At 51.5% G+C, this 25,780-nt stretch overlaps 2 protein-coding genes across 7 annotated transcripts in view; one reads left to right on the top strand and one right to left on the bottom strand.

The window, feature by feature from the left end:
- The window catches only part of LOC309657693 (uncharacterized protein), a gene marked incomplete at its 3' end in the record, with an annotated part of 126,622 nt that extends 112,488 nt beyond the window's left edge, over window positions 1-14,134 (top strand). Inside the window, exons 5-7 of the mRNA XM_082455517.1 lie at window positions 1,339-1,397; window positions 8,844-8,932; window positions 13,908-14,134. Of these exons, the coding sequence (XP_082311643.1) occupies window positions 1,339-1,397; window positions 8,844-8,932; window positions 13,908-14,134 (375 nt within the window). The remainder of the gene's footprint in view (window positions 1-1,338; window positions 1,398-8,843; window positions 8,933-13,907) is intronic.
- Window positions 14,135-17,901: 3,767 nt separating this feature from the next.
- LOC309657614 (protein diaphanous homolog 1-like) overlaps window positions 17,902-25,780 on the bottom strand; it is a 54,772-nt gene continuing 46,893 nt past the window's right edge. For 5 of the 6 annotated variants that reach the window (XM_082455312.1, XM_082455313.1, XM_082455314.1 and 2 more), the window contains one exon: window positions 17,902-19,847. In XM_082455312.1, the coding sequence (XP_082311438.1) occupies window positions 19,690-19,847 (158 nt within the window). In that variant the 3' untranslated portion in view covers window positions 17,902-19,689. Of the gene's footprint in view, window positions 19,848-21,611; window positions 23,890-25,780 lie in introns of those variants that run through there. The other variant, XM_082455310.1, reaches the window with a different exon arrangement.

The following is a 25,780-nucleotide window of genomic DNA, read 5'->3' as shown; positions in this document are numbered from 1 at the left end:
CGGTTTGTGTCTGCCGGGATGAGGCAAAGGGGGGCATTCTTTCCCTTTTAGAGCCTAACACGTGAAGAAAAGTCTACTGGGGCTCCTTATTCCTGAGCAGCCCTAATTGAACAAACTTGGACCCGCTGTCCTTATGTAGGTTGTGAGTTGGCCTAGTTCCTGTACTCCAATCTGTCATGGTTCCTGCATCTCCATGTAGATTCTGCTGTCTAAGAATGTAGTAACTGAGAGCTGGACATCCCTGTGCCCTTCCCCATGGCAGCTCCAGAATGGTGATTGTAACTCCTATTGTACCTGGGATGCTAAGTTTCTGGGTTCTGCTTACATCACTGCCACCTGTGAGACTTAGAGTGAGTCATTTGGCAGCCCTGGGTCTTCCTTCTCCCCAGTGTAATCAGAGGTGCTCACACCTCCCTCTCTGCTCCTGGGAGTGAGTGTGAGAATTAATTACCAGAGCACCCCAGAATGGAGAGGAAATGGCTCTAGGAGTGCTCCATGAGGAGTGTGTGATGGGATAATACACCCTCTGGAAAGGCTGGGAGGGTCTTGGAAGTGAAGTGGCTGGCTAGAGTCCCACAGCTTCATCCAGGTGGGAGACGGCTACAGATCTGCCCCTTGGGAGCCCTGGAGATTGAGTTGGCTCTCCTTGGAGCCTGTGGGAGCTTGATCTCTGCCGGGCTCCATCCCAGCAGTTCTCTCTGTCCCAGACAGAGCTGCCTTGTTCTCTCCTCCTTAGTCAAAGCCATTGTCTGGCACAGAGTTCTGGAGGTGGGAGGTGTCCTGGGGCTTGGATGCCCTGGCATCCAAAGGCCCAGTCTGGCATGACTCCTAAATTAATAATGTATTTAGCTGTGGGAAGGGATCCTTGAGAGCCAAGGGTCTGAAGGAGGTGTCCTTCTGAATGTGTAAAGGCACAACCTGGCATGAAAAGGGTTACCCAGAGCAGCAGCCATCTTGCCGCAGAGGATGCTTTGTTCCCAGCTGAGGAGCTGAATGAAATTCTTTCTAGGGCTGGTGGAATTCTCATCTCAAAACCTCCTCTGCCACTTTTGGGGGCCTTCTCTGCACCCCTCCCCCCGGTTCCACAGAAGATGCTTTCAGCCCTTGAATCTCTGCTCAGAAGTTCTGAGTCTGGGGGCAGGGAGGAAGGGGCCGGTTCCTTAGGAAAGGAATCTGGGTTTGCTCACTGTGATCAGATCACTGTGGTTTTATCTCTTTGTCTCTGTTACCTCAGACCTCTGAGACCTGAGGTGTATTTTGTCTTTGAAAATGAGCCTACCTCGCCCTCATCTTACCCCATTTGGGTACTCAGCCCCTTTCCCTCTGTTTTCTCCGCAGCAAGCCCCGCCCAACACGGACTGGCGTTTCTCTCAGGCCCAGAGACCCGGCACCAGCGGGTAGGTGACTGCCTCTCTAGCCCACCCTCTTCTCTGCGACATTTTTCTCAGGGATGACGTGGGAGGAGATGGGGGGAGGGCTCAGCATTTGCTACAAATGGCTTCCTCCCTCAGTTGCAGATTTCAGGGAGGTTTTGGTGTGTTGGGGGCTGGTGCACAAACCCCAGAAGGAAGAGGCTCCTACTCGGGCTATTTTGGCAGCGCAATTCACACACTCATGCCTTCCCTTTGCCCCACCACACAAACCGTTTCCTGTATCTTGGGGGCTCCGTGGGAGCAAAGGATGGTCTCAAGGTGGTCTCTGGGTGGAGAGGAAGCTTTTTATACCTATCCACCGGCTCCATCCCCCTGCTCCAGATTTGGCTGGCCTCCATCCCGACTGGGGTTCAGGCCGAGGAATCTGGGACAGGAGGAGGAGAGGAGCAGCTGTCGGCAGCCAGAGCCTCCTCCAGAGCCGGCAGCAGAGAGCCGAGGCTGAGGGGAGGGAGGTCAGGCCGCTGGAGGTGGGGCTGGGGACGGAGAGCCGCCCCGCCCCGCCCCGGAGGGTCCTGCCTTCTCTGCCTGCAGGCCCTTTGTCCCTGACACTCTCTCACCGTCCTCGGCTCAGTCTCTCTGTTAGTTTGCAATCTCTCCCTCTCCCTCTCTTTCTCGTCTCGATCTCAGTTTCTGTCTTTATTGCTGTATCTTGGTTCCTACCATTTGTGTCTACTTGCACTGATCTGTGCCTCTTGCTGCGCCTGCTACGGCTAGGTGCTCAATAAATGTGGAATCAATGAATAAACGTGACTCCGCCTTAGTCTCAGTCTCTGTTTCTCCTTTTCCCTCTGTCTCTGCTTCCCTGTCTCTGTCCTTGACCTCTCTTCTGTCTCTCCTTCTTTCATCATTTCCTAGTGTCCTGGTGTTCTTCTGTCTCCAGTCTCTTTCTCTCCCTCTCACTGTTTCTCCTTTCTTCTCTGCTCTCAGCCTCTCTGTGTCTCCTTTGTCTTTGTCTCCTGTCTCTCTCTTTCTCTCTGTATATCTCTCTAAGTCTCTTGTCTGTCTCTTTTTGCCTTAATGGGTCTGTTTCTCTGTTGCTCTTTCTTTCTCTCTCTCTCTCTCTCTCTCTCTTTTATACTGTCTTTTACTCTGTGTCCCTCTCTCTGTCTCTCATTTCTTAAAACTTGTGGGCAAGCCAGCACACACATGCCCGCCCCCCAGGCTCTCTCCCTCTCCAGCCCCTCACACACAGAGCCTTTGATCTCTGCTCTCCACCATACACCCTCCCATCCCGGCTGCCCCAGCTGCTCAGATCAATCTGGTATGAATTCCTGCTAAGACAGGAACTCCCTGGGGCGGGCGGGGGTGGGGTGGAGGGGAGGAGAACTTCAGCAAAAGACCTGCAGTTGGTCTGAGGGGAGTGGGCTCGGCTCTGGGCCAGGCCTCCCTGTTAGAAGTCGGGGAGCCTGGTGGAGTCCAAGAAGCCCAGGAGACAGAGGGAGGGCAGAGCTTGGGCTGCCTTCCCCACCTCCTCGCTGGTTGGACACTTGCTGCCCACATTTCCCCAGATGCTGAGCCCTCACTGCCACAAGAACACAGGACAGCTTGGTGTACGGTGGAGACTCCAGCTCCCGGGCATGTGAGTCCTGCCTCTGGTATCGAGGTCGCAAGGCAGTTAGTTCCTAGCAGGCCCCTAGAAGGCAGCAAACCAGATGGCTTGGACTGCCCTTGCCCCTCCCTTGACCCCAGCTTTCTCCTTTCTCCCTGCTGGTCTTGCCAGCCTTCCCACAGGTTTATCTGTTAGGTCATTCATGTATTCGTTCATGTATTTATTCATTCAACAAATATTCATTGAGCATATACTATGAGCCAGGCCCTGTGCTAAACATTGGCCTGTAAGAGTGAACAAGCAGACACGATCCTTGTACTCATAGGCTGCCATGCCAGCAGGGAAGACAGAAAATTGGCAACAAATCACACTAAAAAAATTTCTAGTTACAAATCATAGCAAGTTCTGGGAGGAGGGTCATGTGAGTGTAATGGGGGAGGGGGATAGAGAAGACCTCCAGGAGGAAGTGCCATTTGAGCTGAGGTGATGAGAAGTACAGGGCAATTCGTGTTCCCTTTACCCACCGCCACCCCAGGCCATATACTGGCCCTGAAGCAGAATTCACTGCTGAACTTGAGAGCCCCACCAATTGACTCTTTTTTTAAAAATAATTTTTATTGGAGTATAGTTGATTTACAATATTGTGTTAGTTTCAGGTGTACAGCAAAGTGAATCAGTTACACATATTCACATATCCATTCTTTTTTAGACTCTTTTCCCATATAGGTCATTACAGAGTATTGAGTAGAGTTCCCTGTGCTATACAGTAGGTCCTTGTTAGCCGTTTGACTCTTATGTGCCTTCTGGATTGGCCGCCTTACCCCTGCCTCAAGTCCCTTTTCATCAAATGAGAGACTTGGTGGCCTAAAGTACGTGAGGGAGCTCTTGGGGAGATGGAGGAGAAGGTGCAGGAGCTCTCCCTTCCTTAGTTAACTTGAGGGGGGATGGAACAAACATTTATGATTCAGCTGCACAGGGGCCCAGATGAAATCAGATGAAATTAGGGGCCCAGTCCAGCAACTATAACTTCCCCCTTTCATTCATTCAATAAATAGTTAATAAGCACCTACCGTAGGACAGGTAGTATTCTAGGTGTAGGAGATATAAGATAGACATAACCTCTGCCTTAGGGAGTTTACAGTGTGTTGAGGGAGACAGATATTAACCAAATAATTACTCAAAAAAATTGTAAGATTACAGCTACCCTAAGTGCTATGAAGAGCAGTTCCTGGTGGTGAGAGTATAAAATAGGGATTTGACTTGGTCAGGGAGCAGGAGGACATCCAGGAGGAAATGAGGTTGTGGATTAACCAGCTGAAGGAAAGAGGGAAGGGCATTCCAGGTGGAGGGAAGAGCATTTGCAAAGGCCCTGTGGTGAGGCCTCTCAGGGTCAGCAGAATGATGCAGGTTTTCTTTGCTGCCATTCTGATGAGTCAATGGGAGTGAGAAGATGAAGAGGGGAGATTTCTCTTATGCAGTCTAACCCTGGTTCTGGCTCCCCACTGCTTCTCCGGCCCATCTTGGCTACTGGGATACCAGGTTCAGAGCAGGGCTAGTGTCGAGCTCTTCAGTAAACCTGGTTCAGGTTCAAGCCAGCGCTCTGTCACATTGCCTAGACAAAAGGAAGTCTTCTGAAGTCCCTGCCTGCCAGGTGCTCCTCCTCCCCACCGCTACCCCTGCTCAGGTCGTCCTTGTGGCTTCTCATCCCAACAGCTGTTGTCTCAAGCCCTGAGCCCAGCAAGCCAGTTCTCCTTTCTCAGGCTGTACCCCAGGCCCCGCCCTGCAGCTGTTCCCAGCCTCTGCCCAGAGGAGGGTCTCCATTTCGCTTCCCCTGGTCCCCACACTGTTCTCCTTGGATGACTCCACACTGCCATTTCCCCTTCCATTCCACCTCCCCTGAGAGACACTATCCCTGCTTTCCCTCAGTTTGGGCAGTCATTCAACAATCAAATAGCATCTTTTTTTTTCTGCTTATAAAATAATCATGCTCATTATAGAAACATGAGAAATAGAGAAAACAGTTTAAAAGAAAAAGCACTCATAATTTTACAACCCAGCCTCTGGGACTGCCCTTCACACACACACACACACACAGCACACTAGAATACAAACTTCTTAGGGCAAGAATCATATCACCTCTTAAATCCTAGGGCCTGTCACAGGCACTGGCACATAGTGGGTACAGGTTGTAGTTCTGCCTGTTGCCAGCTGTGTGATTTTGGGAAAGTCTCTCAACCTCTCTGAGCCCCAGTTTCATCTGCTGGGAAATAGGGATAATAACACTTATCTGTAGGTGGTTCTGAGGCTGAAATAGACAACATGTATATAATTTAGTCAGCCCACTACCCAGAAATAAGAAGCTCTGAGTAAATGGTTCAAAAAGAAGTCTGTCTCTCTACTCATCTCCTGCCCACGTGCTTGGCCTCCAGCCTTCAATCATTTCCCAAGAATCCTTTCCGCCATCCTTTCTGCCCAGCCCATCATGGTTCCAGGCCCACCCTTCCACTCACCTTTATTCCCTCAACACCATCACCCACCACCACAGGGTATCCTAACCTGGTGTCTGACCCTGTTGTCTACCCCACAGCCCCAAAGCTCTTCTCCCTGCTGCTCACCCCCCTACCTGCTCTCCCCACTCTTTCCCCATTAGGCCCTTCACCTCGGCCTGAGGCCACCTGCCTCAGCCCTGCGCCCCCAGGCAGGCCCAGAGAGAGCTCAGTGTGCCTGCGAGTAAGGACTCCTGGATTTTCATGGAGACAGAGGTGGCTGAGGCTCCATCACTGGGCCCCCGTCCTCCCAGAGGTGCCCCCAACCCTCCGTCTTCTCATAGGAGCAACCATGACCTTTAAATACTTAAATCTGATCATGACAACCCCCCCTTTTATATACTTCAGTGGCTTCCCAGAGCTCTTAGGATGAGACCAAAATCTTTAGTGTACACTCTGCAGCCCCAGGCCCTGGCACCACCGCGCCTTATGGCAGCCACACTGGTTTTCTCCTAGTGGTTTGAACTCACCAAGCTCCTCCCAGCCTCAGAGCCTGGGGCGTATTGCTCCCTCTGCTTGGAAAGCTTTCACAACACCACCCTTCTCCTAGTTAACTTTAATTTTACCCCTCAGTTTTTTAGTTTGAAATGTTTCAAACCTCTCAAAGTTGAAAGAATCATATGATGAACATCCAAATACTCTTTTAAACCTAGATTCATCAATCGTTAATATTTTGCACATTTACTTTCTCCTCTCTCTCTGTCTCTCAACATGCACACACACACACACACACCCCCCACCCCACACACTTTTTTTCTGAACCATCTGAGAGTTGCAGACATCGTAACATTTGAAATACTTCAGTATCTCTCTCCTGATAACAATAACATTCTCATACATAACCACAAAAGAATGATCACATTTGAAGAATTTAACATTAATGCAATAATATACAGTCTACTAGCAGATTTTCATAAATGTTCCCCAAATGTCCTTTCAACCTGTATTTTTTTTCTTTTAACTCCAGAATTCAGTCAAGGAACACGAATTGCATTTGCTTGCTACCTCTCTTTCATCTCCTTTAATCTAAAACAGCCTCCTTACCTTTTGGAGGGTTGTTTTTTTTAAGACATAGACATGTCTTAAAGAGTCCAGGCCAGTTGTCTTTCAAAATGTCCCACAGTCTGGATTTGCTGATCATTTTCTCATGGTGAGATCAGGTTACAGAGTCTGATAAGAATACTGCGTGGGTGACATTGTACACTTTCTGCTGGGAATCATTTCCTGTCAGTTTGTCCCATTGTCAGTGATGCTCAGTTTGTTCCCTGGGTTAAAGTGGTATCCCCAGATCTCTCTGTTACAAAGATATTTTTAAATATTGGTGATTAATAAGTAATCTGTGGGTGATATTTGAGACTCTGCAGCAACCTTTCGCTGCTTTTAGTATTTTAGTATTCACTGATGATCTTTGCCTGAATCGGTTTTTACATCAGCAGTTATACAGTGTTGATTTTCTATCACTCCTCCTACGTTTGTTTGGCTGGCATTCTCCTGCAGGTCACCTGAATAGCCTCTTCAGATTTAAATTCCCTGTCTTTTCCTTGAGGAAGCCTGGACTGACTGGCTCCCGAACCCCAACTAGGTCAGAACTCTCCTTTACCCCTGCTCTTTGCCTCCATGGCACTTGCTTGTCACAATTACAGTTCAGTTATTGTGTAATTATTTAATATCTGCCTCTCAATGGAGATCGAGCATCGTGAAGTCAGACTATTTCAGTCATGTTCACAGCTACAAACCCAGCACCTAGTCCTGTGTCTGGCACACAGTACTTGCTCAATAAATATTGATTGAATAAATGAACCCAGAATCCCAGCTCTTCCCATTCTGTGGAGGGAGAAATGACATTCCTGCTTTCTCCTCCAACCCTAACTCTACATTTGCCGTGACAGTGTAGAGGGCACCACACAGCAGCTGGTCTGAGCCTTAGACTGAGTCCACCTGCCTGGGGATGGGAATTCCAGATCAGGGGAAACCATAAGCAGGGACAGACCTTGGAAAACTTGTAAAGCAGCTCTTGACTGTGCTCAGCCACAGTGACAAAATACACACACAGACACACACACACGCTCTTTCATGCCTTCAAGGCCTTCCCTGCAGCCCCTCCCCTGGTGCCAAACCCTTCTTACCTCATAGGGAGCCTAACTTTCTGGGCAGGGCTTTCCCCATTCATTCAGGCAACAAACATTTATTGAGGAACTTTAGTGTTCCAGGTAGTGCAAAGGTCGACTAATAGACCGTGTGTGTCAGGCTGCTTCCCCTTCCCCTCAAAAATGGAAATCATTTGATCCCTGAAAATTCCCCCCCAAAGCATGGAAATAGTTACTATGGGAAAAATCCAAGTTGGGCTAGCATTCCTTAGAGCTCTTGTACAGGTTAACATTTTTAACAGTTAGGAATCACCTCATGCTTTTCTCAATGCTTAGAGCATCTAAAGCTCTTAACTAGGTGCTTCAGTAGAAAACGGGCACAGTCCTGGTCCCAGAGCTCAAGGAGCTGGGTCTGGGGGTGGAGCAGACAGGTGGGGACAGCGGCAGTCACAGTGGGACTCGAGCCGCCGCCGCCGCAGGGCAGATAGTGGGGGTGGGAGCACAGTGGAGGCACCTAACCCAGCCTGGGTGGCCTTAGGGGTCCCCTCTGGCAACCTATTCATGTTACCAAGGCAGAGGTAGGGAACTTGCATTCTAGGGAATGGTATCTGCCCAAGATGTGCTGCAAGAGAGAGTTTGAGGAATTAGGGAAAGCGTCTCAGAAAAGGTTTCTGATAGAATGTTTGAGAGCGAGGTTGGGGGTGTTCTTGTGAAATAGGAGGGGCTGGTCCTTGTGTGCCTGTGGATTTTATCCTGAGGGCTCAGCGAGCCACTGAAGTGATCAGACTTGACTTTTAGAAACCTCTCTCCCTGTCTCATGGGGCCCCCAACCTCTCCCCCTAGGTTCTCTCTAGGTTCTCACACCTTTCTCAAGTTCTGGTACATTCTCTCCTGTTTCCCACCCTCACTGTCCTCGGGAGAGGGTCTGCTCTCCCTCACTGTGAGCCACTGCTCCCTCAAGGCGGGGCAAGCTTCAGTGCATCCTGCCCTCTCCCTCGAAGGGCCATGGTGTCTGAAACAGTAGAAAGCTGGTTGGGGGGACTGGCAAGTAGGGAGGGGGGTCTGGCTTCTGAAGGATTGTATAAGCCACCTCCTACCTTGCTGCAAGGGAGCAGGTCTTGGGCATGGGCTGGGGATAGGCGCTGGATGTGGGAGCCCTGGGAGAGGACAGGAGGGGCATGAGCTGGTGGCTTCGGAGACCGTGCTCACCATCCCACTCTCTCCGCAGATCCCAAAATGGCGATGAGACCGGCACCTGGCCCAACAACCAGTTTGACACAGAGATGCTGCAAGCCATGATCTTGGCCTCTGCCAGTGGTAAGTTGTGCCAGCATGTGTGGGATGGGAGACCTGGGGTTCTGGGGTGCATCCCACAGCACCGTGCCCTGAGACTGGCTTTCCACCTATGTGGTTCCTCTGGACCTTTCAGCCGATCTGAGGCAGCCGATAATTCCAGGATATAAAGCCGGGTTAGGGAATAGCTGAGGGATGGGGGGGTCCTGGGATGCCCAGAGGGAAATGAACAGGGAAAGATCCTTGCAGGAGAAGTAGGGAGTAGTGGTTAAAAGTCTAGCCTTGGAACAACTATAGGTCAGGTCCTAGCTCTGCCGCTAACTACCTTTGTGACTTTGATCAGTTGGCTTAATCTCTCTAAACCTCAGTTTCCTCAGCCAAGAAAATGGGGACAGCGACCTCAAAGGATTGTTGTAAGGATTCAGTGAGATGATACCGTAAAGCACATAGTACTGGGCCTGGCACACACATGCCCTCAATCCATGGAAGTGGGTGTGGATACTCCCAGCAGGGAGCACACACTCTGGACATGAGTGTCCAGAGCACACACTCTCTTGTTTGGTTGTCCCCACTTGCAGAGCAGGATTTTGGTTTTCCCACAAGGCTAACAAAGAACTTCAACAATAGAGATTCAGGTGATGGTTTTCATCCCTGAAGAGTAAGAAGAGTCCTGAGCCGGTGGGGATGGAGGGGGGCGGAATAATATCATTAGTATTTAAGAGCACAGGCTTCGGAGGCAGGCCAGCCTGGATTCAAATCCTGGTGCCACCACTAAGCTGTGAGTCATCAGGCAAGTGACCACTAAGCTGTGAGTCATCAGGCAAGTGACGAAGCCCCTCTGGGCCGAAGTTTCACTGACTACAAAATCCATACGATAATAACAGATCTCACTGTGGTGTCGTGAGGGCAGAATGTAAGGCCTCAGCATAGGATTGGCAGAGAGGAAGGGCATGATATGCAATGGCGAAAATTGATTAACGTTTATCTTTTTTGACCCCTGGTGGGATAGAAGGTAGAATTAGAATAACGCCTGCTAATAAGGACTAGCTTCTCGAGCAGCCAGTCCTGGGCTTATATGGAAGCCGGCAGTGGCCTTACATAGTGAACCGAGAGCCCAGCTGTCCAGCATGTCTGGAGGCCTGGTGGGTAGAGAACCAGGTAAAGTCAGAACTGTAATCACTATAGTTGTGCCTGTGTGCTGCCCCAGCACATGCTAGGCAAACGTGATGGGCCACATGTCAGTGGATCCTCTCACCAGCTCTGCAAGGCAGGTCTAATTCCTTCCATTTGATAGATGAGGGAACCAAGAAGTCGCTTGCTCCAAGGCTCCCATTTTGAGTTGCAGACTGGCAATTCTAACCCAGCCCGACTCCTACGTTCATGCCCTTTGTAAACCAGTGACCGTGTCTGCCTTTCCATCCAGCCTCAGTTTCCCTTCTAGCTGAATAAGTTTAGAGGCTGAACTTCTCTTAATGCTGCATTATTCTCCCAGATTAGGGTTCCAGATAAAATACAGGATGACCCGTTAATTGTAACTTCAGATAAACAACAAGTCATATTTTAGCATAAGTAGGTCCCAAATGTTAGGACTGGGACATACTATACTAGAAAAAAATTACATGAAATTCAGATTTAACTGGGCACCCTTTAGTTTTATTTGTTAAATCTGGCAAGCCTTCCCCGGATGTCTGTGAGGCCCAGTGGGGTGAGGCCGTGGGTGGTGAAGAGGAAGGGAGAAGGGGCGGGGGGCCAGCCTTCTGGGACAGAGCTGACCCCGGTTCGGGGTGGGAGTGGGAGCGCTGCTGTAGCTCTAGAGAGGCCAGATATTGAGGATGAAAGAGGCAGGTGGCTGGGTCTGAGGAGATGCCAAGTTGGGTTCTTGAGGGAAGTAAACAGACGACAGTAAGGTATATTTAGCTGTTGTGGCTTTGAGCCCTAAGGCCAGGAAGCAGACTTTTTAGCCTAAATCCAGATTTTAAAAACAGAAATGGAGTCAGTATTTATAGCCCCAGACCCTCCCAGAAGGTCCCCCGGGTCACCGCAGTCTGGCTCCCCTGTCAGGGCTCCACCCCTCTGGCCCACACAGGGCCCGACCCGAGTGTCAGCTGGGGGGATGGACCTTGGGGGTGGAGGTGGCAGGGTCAGGCCCTACTCTCACTTTCACACCCGCTTCCTGGCCCTGGAGCCAGAGAGGTTCCTGGAGTCCAGCCCAGCCAGCCCTGTGGGCTGCTGAGGAGGAGTGAGAGTAAGTATACTTGGGAGGCTTTTTAAATAAACCTTCGAGGGGAAGGTGTGCTCTCAAGGAGGCTGCAGCCTGTGGCTCAGCTGGCCCTGGCTGAGTCTCACCAGGCCTCCTGGACTGCTTGGCGTTGCTGCCCTCAGCCCCGGGGTGGCAAGGGCAGGGCGGGAGGAGCGGGCAGGATGGGGCTGGGAGGTGCTTCCCTGAGGAGAGAGGCTGGCAGCGCTCTCACCTCCTGCAGGCCAGCGGATGCCCAGGTTCTTTCTTGCTGCTCTTCAAAATTTGTTTCTCCTCGGACTCAGGGAAGATCCTGGTTCCTGCCCAGTGTAGGTCTTGCAGGGTTAGAAGGGGGGCGGGGCCGTTGGAGACTTGATTCCACAGAAGGTCAGAGCCTTCACTCCAACTGAGGTCGGGGTCAGGCAGGGCCTCGGTCAGGGTCACAGGGCTGGCTCCTTCGTGGCAGAGCTGACTGGACGGAACTCAAGTGCAGCCCGTTTCTGTTACACTTTGGGTTTCCCCATCTGCCTCCCTCCTGGTCCAGCCCAGCTTCACTGCATCCCACAGGGCCCAGGTTAACATCAGGTCTGGCCTTCTGGGGAGGAGGTGGCGGGGCTGGCTTTGTCATTTTCATCTGCTCGCGTGCTCCTTAGAGATCGTGGGTGCATGTAGGATGTGGGTGGGCCTGGCTTCCAGTTACCCAGTCAAGCCTATTTCCTAGCTTTCTCCTTCTGCCTCCCTTCTCCCTGTTTCTTCCCATTTCTTCCCCTTTCTCTCTCCCTCTTGTCTGTCTCTCTCTGGCGCCTCTGACAGTCTCCCCTCGACCCCTAAATCTTTCTGGAACCCTGGCTCTTGAAGCCGGATCTGGGCCCCCTCCCCCATTGCTTCCATGGCCGGGGGCGGGGTGGGGGGGGCGGTGGAGGAGGAAGGAGCAGCGCGGTCGAGGACCCGCTCCCTCCTGGAGTTAATTAGGGAAAACGGAGGAAACATCCTTGCAGTGAAAGGGCTGGGGGAGGGGCGCAGCGTGAGGAAGGAGAGGAGGAAGTGGGCGCTGCTCCCTCCCACCCAACCTACTTCCCCGCCCCCTGAAGGTCCTTGGACGACGGAGATTTGGGGCTTGAAATGGAGGCTGTGGAAACCTGAGCGCTGGAGTGAGGAGGCGGAAAGGCCGGGGCTCATCTCTCCTCGGCTTTCTCTCACGCCCCTCCCCCTCTGGTGCTGTTCTTTGAAAATATTTCCTGTCTGTTTCTCAATCCCTGGTTGGTGTCCCAGGATTACTCAGCCTCTCCGGCTTTAGTCACCCTCTCTACCCACTCCCAGGGTCTGGGGTGAGGGTGGAGGGAGGCCAGGGTGGGGGGAACCTCTTCTGCTGGCCGGGGGCTGGGCTGGGGTGGGCACTCCTGGGGCTTTAACTCTCCACCTGCGGGAGGACTCCAGCAAGAGGCGTCATGAGCTCTGCCAAAGGCATCAAAACGCCTGGGTTGTTACCCCTGGGGAGGCAGTGCGGGAGCATGTAGGGCAGAAGCAGTGACACGCTGTATGGTGATGGTGGTGGTGATGGTGGCAGCAGCTGACGTTTAGTGAGCTCTTACCAAGTGCTTCACTGGATGAAGCACCGTCTCCTTGAATCCTCACAAAACCCCTATGAGGTAGGTACTTCTGTGCTTCTCTCGCTTTAACATGCATACACATCACCTGGAGATCTTGTTAAAATGCAGATTCTGAGTCTGTGATTCTCAAAAGCTCCCAGGTGACACTGAGCCAGGGTCAGAATTTGCACTTCTCTGGACCCCAGTTTCTTCTTGTGCAGGACGGGAAGTTGGGCTACGGGCTCTCTCTGATGTCACCTACTCTGACATTGTGAGCCTCTGCCTACATTGTACCTAAGACATCTGGTCCTGGGATCATCATCTTCTCAGCCTCTCTCCCCCTCCTGTATCCTCAGAGCAGTGATGAGGTGCAGGCCTCTGGTGGTGGTGGTGACCATACCCTACAGCATACACTTAAGATACACTTAGGCCTCACCCCTGCTCTCACCTGTCCTGGCTGGTAGGCCTTGGGCTAGTCTTTTACCTTCTCTGACCCTTGCTTCTCTCATCTGTAAAGTGGGGATAAGAGCACACACGTCCCTGGAGTGTTGAGTTGAGGTTAAAAGCCGTCGTGCATGTGCAACATCTAGCAAGGTGCTTGGCACACAGTAGGCACTGGTTGCTGTTATGGAATGAATCCCGGGAAAAGCACCTACTAACTCAGAACAGAACGGCTCAGTGCCCGCTCTGTGCTTGGCACTGGGTGGAATAGGATAGGAACCTGCACGGACCGTGGTCTTGGCCCCCCAGGAGTCTGTGGTCTAGTGTGGAGACCAGAGAGGCTGCCTGGAGAAGGGCTAGGGCAGGGACTTGAGAGCAGTGTCTCAGCCCTGAGAGAAATGACAGCTAGTGTGTTTGAAGTCACTAGTCTACGTGCTTTACGTATGTACTCTTGGTTAGCCTTCACGAAAAACGGAAGAGATAGGTACTATTATTATCCCCATTTTGCAGTTCAGGAAACTGAGGAGACATAGGTAGGTTAGGTACACTTGACTAGGATCACAGTTAGTAGGTAAAAGAACTAGGAATGAAACCTAGGCGGTCACTCTAGAGCCTCTTAGCCCTACCCCTTGTGGGTGGGATGGTGTGTCCAGTGCTATAACTGCTTGTGCTATAAGAGAGTAACTGTTGGGGACCCTGAAGTTTAGCCCCTGACCTTCCCTTGTCTCTGCAGAAGCCGCTGATGGGAGCTCCACCCTGGGAGGGGGTGCCGGCACCATGGGCTTGAGTGCCCGCTACGGACCCCAGTTCACCCTGCAGCACGTGCCCGACTACCGCCAGAACGTCTACATCCCCGGCAGCAATGCCACTCTGACCAACGCAGCTGGCAAGCGAGATGGCAAGGCCCCAGCAGGTGGCAACGGCAACAAGAAGAAGTCGGGCAAGAAGGAGAAGAAGTAATGCGGAGGCCAGGCCTTGGAGCCACAGGGCAGCCTCCCTCCCCAACCAGCCCAGCCTCTCCCTAGCTGTGCCCAGGCCTCGGATTTTCAGGGCTCACCCCCAGGATACTGGTAGGGGCCCAGGCCATGCTCCCCTTGGGAAACAGAAACAAGTGCCCAGTCAACACCCCCCCTTCTGCCCCCAGGGGATTGAATATGCAAAGGGAGTTCTGCTGGGAACCCCCATCCAATCAATTGCTGTGCCCATGGGGGTAGTGGGTTAGTGTAGACACCGTTTATCACACCCCTTTCAGTTACAGCTGAACTCCTCCATCTTCCAAATTCAATCAGGCCCATCCATCCCCTGCCTCCCTCCTCCCCGACCCACCCCACCCTCCTCCTCAGCAGCTCCTCTTTCTTAAGTTGTTTGGGGGTGTTGAGGTACCTGGTGACCTAAAAAGGCTCATAGTTCTGAAGAGTTGGAAGGGCATCATGACCTCTTGGCCTCTCCTTCAGTTCTCAAACTTCCCCCAAAGCATGGTTTGGTGCCAATCCCTTCACCTCCTTCCAGGACCTGAGACCAAGCTCAAGTTTTGGGAGATATGGTCACCATTCCCATGGTACTGATGCTTGCTGGATTTAGGGAGGGCATTTTGCTACCATGGCTCTTCCCAACACCCTGGGGACCAGTATTTTGTTTTGTTTTTCATTGTTTGATGTTCCCACTGCATGCTGTGACTTCCCCCTCCCCAAACAAGAGACTTCACTGCATGTTCTAAGACAGTATGGGGTGGTGAGATAAAGAAGGGAAGGGCGTGCGTGCGTGTGTGTGTGTGTGTGTGTGTGTGTGTGTGTGTATGGGGGGATGGACAAAGCTTGATCCATCAGTTAACAGGGTCTTGCAGGAGGCTCTGTATGCCCCCAGGGTACTGACCAGATCCCCAAATTCCAGCCATAAGCCAAGCACCAGGCTGGACCCTCATCTATCATATACAGGGCAGCCCAGGCAGCCAGCGGTGGGCTGAGCTACGGGCACCAATGGAGTTAAACTGGCATTATGGTCCAAGGAAGCTCCGAGCAGGTTTGGGACCAGGTCCCCTGGAGAGGTCAGAGGGGCCTCTGTGGGTGCTGGGTACTCCAGAGGTGCTGCTGGTGGAAGGATCAGTGTGGCCCCAGCAGGAAGGGAGGGCCAGCTAGACCATTTTTGGTCCCTGGGTTGGGAAGGAAAGGAGCTAGAGCAGGGACCAAGTGGAAAGTGTCAGCCCAGGATCAGGGCTTCTCCACAGGGCCCCTGCATCCAGCAGCCCCAGTCCTTCACCTCGACAGGTGCCATTGCTTCTCTGTGAAGGCCACTGCCCAGGCCCCCAGTCCGCCCCCTCGTGGCCAGAGCCTGGTTAAAGTCCCCCAGTGCCTCCTTGTGCATAGACCTTCCTCTGCCCACCCCTTATGCCCCCGGCGTCCAGTTCACGCAGAGGGGCTTCGCGAGAACCCCACCCCGGCCCTTGCAGTGGTGTAGAGCCCCCCCCACCCCCTTTCGGCTGGTGTAGAATAGCCAATAGTGTAGTGCGGCGTGCTTTTCCGTAATGGCGAGTGGGCCGCGGGCGGCGGGCTCCGCGCAGCCGTCTGTCCCCTAATCTGCCTGCGGCGGCCCGTGCTGTGTTTTGTGCTGTGTCCACGCGCTGCGGCGACCCCCTCCCGCGTCCTGACTCCTCTAAGCGCTTCTCTTTGCATAGTCACGTAGCTCCCCACCCCACCCCCTTCCTGTGTCTCACGCAAGTTTTATACTCTAATATTTATATGGCTTTTTTTCTTTGAAAAAAATTAAAAGATTTCTTCTGAAAGGTTCACCGTTTCTATGTAAGAGATGGGGGCTCCTGGCATGTGTGGATGAAGTGATGAGCTCAGAGTTGTATGCTGGAAGACGAGCGGGATTGGGAGGCGATTATTGTGCTGCGTGTCGGTTTTGTGTCATCATTGCCCGAGAGTCTGTGTATAATTGTTAAATGCGGCAACACCGTCGTGCATATATAATGGTGTGCGTTGACCGTAATGGTGCTTGTGGATCTGTACCCCGTGTGTGTAATCGGCTTGCGGGTCCGCTGTGGGGGAGGGAATTTCTGAGCGCGACGTGGCAGCGTGCGGCCGAGGGTTTCGTTGTCTGTTTGCTGCTGTCTCCAGGCAGAAGAGGAGACCCGGGCGAGGGGGCGGCGCGGGCTGGCAAATAGAGCTGGAGAGGGGGCCGTGGGCGTTTCCTGAGTTCCGCCCCTTCCCTGCTAGAATGACCACCCCGAGCGCCCTGCCAGGCTTCGCGGGAGGAGGGTGGACTCTCCTCTGCCAGTCCTCCTCCACACCCCGCACCTCCCCCACCCTCCCTCCCAGGGGGCTTGGAATGCGTGTGGGGGGTGGCGGGGGGCGGGGGGAGGGCGGTGTCAAGGGGACAGAAAGGGCATGGCGGACATAAGATTGCCCGCAGGCGCAGATGCCCTCCCTCCTTCCTCTCTCCCTCTCTCTGTGCTTTCCATTCACTTTTCACCTAGCCCACCTCCCGCCTCCTCCAGCCTCCTGGAAGCAAGGAGGGATTCGAGGTTGCTGCCGCCAAAGAAGCTGCAGGCAACAGAGTGGGAGGAAGGGGCGGAAGGACATAAAGACAGACCCATTGGGGTTTTCAGGGGGGTCGGTGAGGGCAAGGGCATGCCCAACCGCAGGGTTGGGGGTGGCTGTCTTTGGGCGTCCTCTCCCAGAGCCGGTCAAGCGGTCTGCCAGCTTCTGAAGTCTGTTGTCATGGAAACCAAGCCTTCCAACTAGGTAGGCATCTGGGGGCGGCTTTCTTGCGTGGGAGGAAGGGTGGTGTGCGTGGTTGCTGAGATGGAAGCAGGGTTTTGTTTCCAAGATCCAGGCTGCAGAGGGCGGGGTGCCGGGCGCCTGGGTTCTATTCCAGGCACGGCAGGAGACTGGCAGAGCGTGTGAGCAGCTGTGGTTGGTCCCCTAATTGGTATGTGTGCCTATACAGCTCTAAGCCAGAAACGCGTGGCCTCTGGGGGTAGGGAAGAAGGAGGCAGGGAACGCATCTCCACATCCCCAGCCATACTGGGGAGGCAGCTGCTCAGGCTCCAGGGCTACTTAAGAGGCTTTTATTTCCTGTTCCAGAGCCTGCCCAAATAGGTTTGCGGTTCCTCTCCGAGCCCTTCCCTGTCTGTTTTGGACCTGGTTTGTAAGATTTCTTTGTGCAGGTCACAATGTGCTCAAACAAGTCTGGCTCTGAGCATCATGTCATCTGGAGCATGACCTCTGTCTTTTGACCTCTGCTGGGCAGGCTCACGTTTCCACCCCAGGGTAAGCCCTAGCCTGTAATGTGGTCTGTGGACACCAAAAGTGAGTGTGGGAGGGGAATACGGGAGAATGGCAGAATGGCAGTCATGGGTTTCCCTTGGCAAAAGAGGCACAGGTACTGCCAGGAAACTGCATGTGAAGTCTGGGGTCATGGGGAGGTGGGGTCCCAGAACTGAACCCAAGAAAAGGGTTCCAAGCCAAGAGGCAGCAATGTGGAAGGGTAGGGGGCTGAACTGGGGCCCTACTCCTTTACAGAGGGCAAATGGCGGGACAGAAGCCACTATGTATGAATCAGTTCTAGCCCTGCGCCCAACCATAGTGTCTGGCACATGAAGGTGCCGGTACCCTTTTGATGATTTTTGTCAGGTCAGTCGGGCTTGAGGCAGGACAAGAGTGGAGAAGCCTGGATGAGAGTGAAGACAAATAGTTCAGAAACTCACAAAGGAAGCTGTAAGGCAGTACTGTTTCAATGCTTTATTAACAGTTGGAAACAAACCCAACAAACTGGAGGTGATGACATCCCAGAAGCCCAAGAGGTGAGGGGAACAGGTTTGCATTTTGTCCCTTTTTTATTATTATTATTAAATGCATCTTAGCAAAAGTAGATTAAAAAAGAAAGGGTCAAAGCCCCAGATGTCAGCAGGGAGGAGGGGACCTAGGGGAGCAGCAGGCCCCTGCACCACGGTCCTCCCAGAAATAGCTCAAAGGAGCTGCTGTTGCCCCTTCACTCACAGGCTCTACCAACCAGAACCCTCCTTCCGGGCCTCAAGGCCTCCCTGCAGGCGCCCTTAGGTCTCCTAAGCTCCCCCTTGCTCTAATAACTATACTTTTGCGCCAGGCCCTACCAGTGCCATTCTCTCTCCCACGGGTGGGAAGCTGAAAGGAGCACAGGAGGGCAAAGTGTCACCTTGACTGGAGAATCTGAGCTTCCTGTGGCTGGGACCGCCAAAGAGTCTGGCCTGCCTGCCCACTGCAGAGAAGAGAGCAGGGTGGGGCACAGCCTGTGCGCACTGCTCCAGAATGGCCAGTTAGCATTTGCACATTTGGCTTGATAAATATATTAAATTTATAAAAACTCTGTCGTTTCAGAGCTCCCACTACTCTTAGGCCTGGTCCAGCTCAACAAGAGAAGAGCTTCCCCTTGCCCCGGAGTCAGATGCTGGGGGAGAGAGTCTGCACTGGCCTCAAGGGCCCAGAGGCTTGAGGGCTGAGGTGGAGGTCCAGGGACTTGTTCAGAATTGAGGCTTGTGGGGAGAAATCCCAGGGACTCTGGAACCTGCCATCAAAGCCTCTTACATTATGGAGGGGAAAGGAGGAAGGAAGAGTTATTTTTCTTAAAAAAAAAAAAAAAAAAATTCATATAAAAATAGATCCTTTTGCAAAACAATTTCTCAGCCAGGAGGCTCCACCTCCCATTTCCTTGGAGACAGAGGATAAGGTGTTGGATGAGATGCACCAAAGCTCTAGGGAGGGCGTGAGGAGGGCCTGTGGCTCAGTAGCCTAGGGCTGGTGCAGAGGGTCCAGAGAGGCAAGGGCACAGAGCACGGCAGCAGGCTGGGGGCAGGTCCCACCTGTGCCATGCCTGCCCGCCCTAGGCTCTGGCCTAGGCCACAGTAGAACAGATAAAAGTGGTCCAGGTTCTTTTTGTTTTGGGAGGCCTTTCCCAAAAAGTGGGATAAGGGGGATTTGCTCCCCACTTCCTTGGAAGCAGCTCCCAATGCCACACCCCTAGTAATAAACAACAAGAGCCAGGGCCAGGAAGAGCGGGGTGGTGGTGACAGCAATGAAAGGAGGGACAGAGCCCAAAGGTTCATCAGCCCATGCTGTTCTCAGGGCCAGAGAAAACACAAAAGAAAAGCACAAACCCAGCAAGACTGACCTAGGCAAAAGCCCACAGGAAAGGTAGGGGCTGAGAAAGCAGGTGGGGCCTTGTCTGAGATGAGGCCACGGAGAATGGAGGAGACACTTGGGGTTAAGGCAGCAAACACAGAGCCTGCTTTGGTAATACGAGATCCAGGGCTGGCCGGGTTGGCCTCAGGCCTCCCCACACTGCCCTTTCCTTCTGGCCTCCAGGCAGCTGAAGCTGTGTGTGATGTACAGAGAGCAGCAGGCTGGAGACAAAGATGGGGTCAAGGTGATGGGAGTGGCCACCGCAGAGGAATATCTCTGTGACCCTTCAGGCACATGCTGCAGGGCAGGGACAGTCTGGAGCTCCACTGAGGAGCTGCCATGGCCCCAGGACCTGGCTTAGCTTGCACGGCCGAGCAACTCCTTGGCCTCCTCAAGGATGGTGGGGACTTCCTCGCTCTTCTTGGACATCTTGGCAGGAACACAGGTCATGGCATCATCCCTGGTCAGCACTGATTCTAGCTGAGATATGGCTGCACACCCGACCTTCCTGTTGCCTGCAAGAGAAGACGTGAGAGATCTCGTCCATGGAAGGCCAGTTTCGAATCCCTATCGATCTCTACGGCAGATATTCGGCCAGAAGCCATGCACACATGGCGGCCCTGTCCAGTTCAGAGGCCCTTCTTTTGAAGAAGGAGGGGAAGAAAGCCAGGAACACATGGAAGATACCTTTGCGGCGGGGAGGGGGGCAAGCAGGGAATATGAGAGTACAGTACAGGTAGGAGAGTTGAGTTCCTGTGTGAAAAGTAGTAAAAAGTTTGAATACAGCTAGACAGACACAACGGAGTTCAAGTATCAGCAGTGTAATGTAAAGAGGAGTACTCAAAATCTGTTTTCTCATTAGAGGGTTGTTGGAAGTAAACAGACTCAAGCTTAGTAAACAGTATTATTTTTGTTTTCTTGGCAGTTCTCAGGAAGCTCCTAGGCCAAAATCACTTTCAGTCAGCCCTGGGCAGGGTCGTCCCACGCAGAGCAAGGCCTTCAGCAGGCGGCCAGAGGGACTCCCGCAAAGGGGGCAGCAGCCATGCACTGACGCCACGTGATGCCACACTCGCCTGGGTTCCACCAACCCTCCCCCTCTCGCCGTGCCCACACGCTGAGAGCTCTTTTCCACCTCTTCAAGGGCAGCAGCGATGATCCAAATGCCAAGGGCTCTACAAGGTGTGCAGTATGTGTGTGTGGGTGTGTGTAGGGGGAGGGGTAGAAAAAGGTATGTCAGGGAAAGCAGAGCTGGGGTCAAGGATGGCCAGGACGAACCCTACAAAGAAATCTTAGCCCAATGGGCTAAGGGGATAGTGAAGCTTCAGTCGCCACCCTAAATAGGAAGAGAAGAACCAATCAATCCATGAGTTTCTGTCCTAACTGGTGGGCGTCATCCCCAAGACTCTCATATTCATTCATGGAATCCACATTTATGGTCCCAGTATCCTCAACAAGAAAGCCGTTCCTTGGGACCATGCCCAGCTCGTGCTGTCTGCCTCTTCCCATGCCCTACAAGCAGCTCAGAGAGGCTGCAGGTCCCAAAGAGCTGCCTGCCAAGGGTGAAAGAAGCCGGACACAAAGACCACAGATGCTATAATTCCATTTCTGTAAAACCTCTAGAATGGGCAAATCCAGAGACAGAAAGTAGGTTTGTGGTTGCCCAGGCCTAGGCGAGGGGAGAATGGGGAGTGACTGCTAATGGGTATGGGGTTTCTTTTTGGGCTCATGAAATGTTCTGGAATTAGTGGTGCTGGTTGTACAACCTTGTGAATATGCTAAAAACCACTAAATTGTATACGTTAGAAGGGTGAATTTTAGGTATGTGATTTATATCCAATTGAAAAACAAACAAAAAACAAAACAGCTTGCTGGGTCATGGGAAAGCTGGGTGGAGAAAGCAGTGCCTAAACCTTAAAGCAGCAGAGATAGAGGAGAGAAGGCCAGCACTCCTAAATGCAGGACAGGGCAGCAGCAGGGCACGAGCAGGAAGGAAGAGGTCCAGAAGAGTCAGTGAACAAAGTGTCCACTTTGCCTTCTTGAGACCAGCAAAAAGCTTTAGGTGGGAAGGAAGCCAAACAGGGTCAGAGGGCCCAGGTCTTCACCAGGGCTGTCAGCCTCTGCAGAAACATGACCCAGAGCCACTGTGTTCACACGGCAGAGGCTACCCGCTGGTCAGCTGGGAGCACACAGCACGCCCACAGGTTACCAATTTACAGGTCTCCTCCTCCTCCTCCCAGGGACGCACAGGATTGTCTACCAAGAGGAGAAAGAATAGTGAAGGCCCTGGCTGGCAGGCACAGGGCTCATCTGGTTACGGGGGAAGGTGTGTGACCAAGACTCCAGGGTTTCACACAAACTACTCCTCGGATTATGAACATGTAATGATGCCTCAGCGACGGACGGGGGAGGAAAGGGGCCCGTAGGAGTGCGACTAGGATGGTCTCCTATCTCCAGCAAAATCTTCCTCAGACCTGCTGAGTTTCTGCTCTTTTTTTGGAATACTCCCTTCTCTAGGACCCTACTTGTCATGTCCAGAAAAGGCAGTAGCTTGATTATCACTTTGCTGCTCCTTTGAATTCAGTCACAAGCAGTTGAGAAAATATTCCAACTATATTTGTGTGTGTGTGACTCAAGGGGTAAGTATATGTTAAAATAATTTCTGACTCTGGACCCAGGGAAAAGGAACACTGGGTCTTCAGGAACACCTATCTTGGACACCATGGGAAAAGTCAAAGTACAAGTGTGAAGTATCTTCAGCTGTTTCTCTCTTTGGTTTCTTCCTCTAAAACTAAGAAGATACCAGTTGTACCTAATCAAGCACGTCTCTATATTTTCCTAGATTCAAAAAGCTTCTGATGCACTGCAAATTTCATAAAAACTGAGTGGATGGTAAGTCAGGAAAAACCAAAATTTACCTTTTAAGCCTAGAAGGTAGGTATACTAGGCATGGACCTGATGTGGCCTAAGGTCAGAATCAGAAAAGAGAAAACTCTTGTTGGAACTGGCAACAGAATCGAGGAATCCTGGCTGCCACTCTGGCTTCAGGGCCACGGTTATGCTGAACAGCTTGACTATCCAGAAGACAACCTCTCCCAGCCTTTCCTTAACTTGGGTACTTGTTAAGACGATTGAAAAGAAGCCACAGAAGCAGATACATATTTTGACTCTATGGGACCAGGGAGGATTATTAACTCCTAGTAGTCCCACAGACTGTGGGGAAAAGGGAACAATCTCGCGACATTGGCCAAAGCTCTCTGAGGCCAGATTTCTAGAAGTTAGGGGTGAGCTAGATAAAAACACCAGCAAAATCAGACATATAACACTAGTATAGATGAATTAGAAAAAGGTTAATGATTTGGGAAAAAGATATTTATAACACACAGGCTAGGAACTACTACTAAGGAGGAAGTACTCTTGTTAATAAGCTTCCTTAGGGAAGAGGAAACTAGGACAGATGGGGCAATCATTACCATCCTAAAGAACTCATTATTGTCTACAACACTCCTAATTATAATTCCTGTCCTATTTTTACAAAAGTGGAGGGAGAAATAGTGGTGGTAGAGGATATACTCTTAACCTCTCTAGACAGGTGGTCACTGGAAAACTCCCTGAAGCAATTTCACCATGTCCAGGGCTCTCCTTGCTTTGCTGGAAGGCATGAAAGAGTATTTCTGGCCTACACAGAGGGCTCGCTGTCGTCTCCTGCTCCTCACATAGGCTTAGTGGAAATATTCCTGGACTTGGATTCACAACGGTGGGTTACAGTTCTGGCTCTATCATTAGCCAGTTCTGTAGATCTTGGCAAGACCTTATCTGGGTCTCAAGTCCTGTTACCTACGAGAAGGTGAGATGCTAATCACTGGAGGTCTTTAGCGCTGGTCCCAACTCTAAGGTTCTATCAGTGTAGGGAAAGCTTAGAGGGAAGCTGGGAAGTGGCAGAGGGACGGAAAGGGAGAGGGAGTTGAATTTCTTTCCTTCCTTAACTTTTATCCCAGTGAGCAGATGGCCTGTATATAAGAAGCCACAATTCAGACATGGAGATAGAGTTGAGTCATTAAAACCACAAGCTGACTCAATCATCAGCCTGCAATAGTAGCTGTAATACAATCCCATGGATTCTTCCCCTTGACACTCAAAGCATTGTTCTCCCACACCCTGCAGATCACAGCAGTTTACATGTCACTTTTAATGAACCAGCCCTGATAGTAACGCTCCTCTTCCAACCCCTCAATGGGTCTTTGTATACTGGTCACTCCCTCAGGTCTCCAGAGACCAGAAGATGTTTTTTAAACATTCCTTTAAATCCCAGGGCAAAGGCTGTGTCTTTCAATATGTACGGCTGCCTTTCTGGGACGAGGAGGGCTGTGAGGCAGACCTGCGTGATAGTGCTTCAGTTTTTTAGCTCAAATCAGTCAGTCAGCAGGAACAGGCAGAGACAGCCAAACACTGGGTGGACCAGCTAAGTCCAGCAGCCAGTGAGGGAAACCTCTATCGTTTTACAATGTGGCCTTCTGGGTCCAGCCTCTTTCTTTTCTTCTCCTCTTAATCCTACTGTCACTGTACAAAAAAAAAATACTAAAGCTGTAAAGGGTCCTGGAGACCATTCTAGCCCAACTCTCATTTTAGACGTGAAGAAACTGAGTCCCAGAAACGTGTCTCAGGTACTCTAGACAGCATCAGTGGGATTTGACATTGGGTCTTCTGATGCCTACCTAGTCCTATGCTCTTTGCACGCTACTGTGATGCCTGGCCTTCTGTTTATGTTTAATGGAAGGCCATGTCACTTTCTCGGAAATGAATGTACCAATGTCTAAAGGGGCTACCAGGGTAACTAGAAATGTCTCCCCTGATTCTCCCAGATATGTTCGGTGTGTTTAGTGACCCCTAGAGCCCAGAAAGATAAGGATACAAGATGGAGCCAACTTTAAAAGTACGTAGTTCTCATTTTCACCTTCTTTTTGCTTCAAAATCTCCTAGTCTAAGTCTCCTCCTAGTCCTTCTTGCGCTGAGAAACAGTACTTTGACTGATTCAGGTCCTCTGCTGAAAGGTTAGGTTCTAACAAAATCCCTGCTTCCTCGGCCTATAAGTCCTGCTTTCTCACTTGGGAAGAAGTGGAGAATGGGGCCTCTCCAGTAGAGGGAAGCCACTGATGTCTGGCTGCCTGTGTCCAGGAAGCATCTGGGATTCTGGTTTAGTTCCACAGGAAGAAGCTTAAAAGGGAATTCCCCACCAAAAGTCCAGTGAAGGTTGGCACTTCGCTGAGAGGATAGAGGAAAATAGGGAGAGGCAATGTATTTTTGTTTATCTAGAAACGCTTAATGTCAGGCCACATCACCTTATATGGTGGGGAGGAAACAATGTCGCAAGAATCTCTAAAGACTAAACACACCAAAAATACCACTAGCTTCATACTCTACCCAAATCTAGATCTATATGACTAAACACGCTATCCCAGAAAGACCAGAAAGACCTAAGTCCATCACACCCACCTCTCCTCCCCTCCAGAAAGCCTGTACTCAGAGGATGCCAGAAAATAGGTAAGAGTTGTAATGAGGGATTCTTCTGTTTAGGGCAGGTTCTGAAGTCCTACAGAGCCCTCAGAGGGAATTTCCCTCTGGGTATTCAGAGTATTGGCAGAAACAGGCAGTCAGCCATTCACGAAGAAACTCATAGTGATCTACCACGTTTGGGCCAGGACACTGACTCTGTGTGGGCTAACATGCTCTGTACCCTTGATCGTAAGGTCACCTTTACAGGCTGTGATGGGTACTATAGGTCCTACAGATACCACTGTTAATAGCTAAGCAGCGTCCAAAGCAAACCACACAACTCATCTGTACAATAACCTTGAAGTGAAGCTCCTATCACACAGGCCTACAGAATGCACCAGCGAGGGAACAGGGAACATAGCTTAAACCACCTCAGAAGTACAAACTCTTAATGCTGCCTTTTCTGTAATGCCCACCCTTCAACCTAGGAAAGAAGCCATCATGCCTAGCCCCAAAGGGCCTTCACCAGACTCAGTGGTGCAGGTCACGAGGAGTAGCTTTGGCCATACCTTCTTCTGGACCAGTCTCTTGGCCGCTATATACTTCCCTCAAAGGCAATTTAACCGTTGATCCTTCCCCATACTAATGCCTGGATCATTTGTCCTCCTATCCCCATAATTTTCTTAGAGGCTCTGGCTCAACATAATCCACTTAACTCTTCTGAAGGTCGGGGGAGGAGGCTGCGGGGGAGTAAATGGGGAAGGCAAGTGCAGTGGAGGCCAATTACACCCAAGAAAAAGGCAGCTTTCAGACATAGCACGATCCTTCGGTTGAGATGCTCCTCTACATTCTTACATCTGGGGAGAATGATGCCTAGCCTTCTCTCTATAGGATTCTATACTTTCTATTATTCTCTCTATCTCTTCTGCTTGTGAAGCTAATAGTAAGGACTCTTGAC

This window comes from Balaenoptera physalus (assembly GCF_965194825.1).
Source record: "Balaenoptera physalus genome assembly, chromosome: 3".
In the NCBI taxonomy this organism is placed as follows: domain Eukaryota; kingdom Metazoa; phylum Chordata; class Mammalia; order Artiodactyla; family Balaenopteridae; genus Balaenoptera; species Balaenoptera physalus.
The sequence above is the reverse complement of the archived record's forward strand: the minus strand, read 5'-3'. Positions and strand labels throughout refer to the sequence as shown.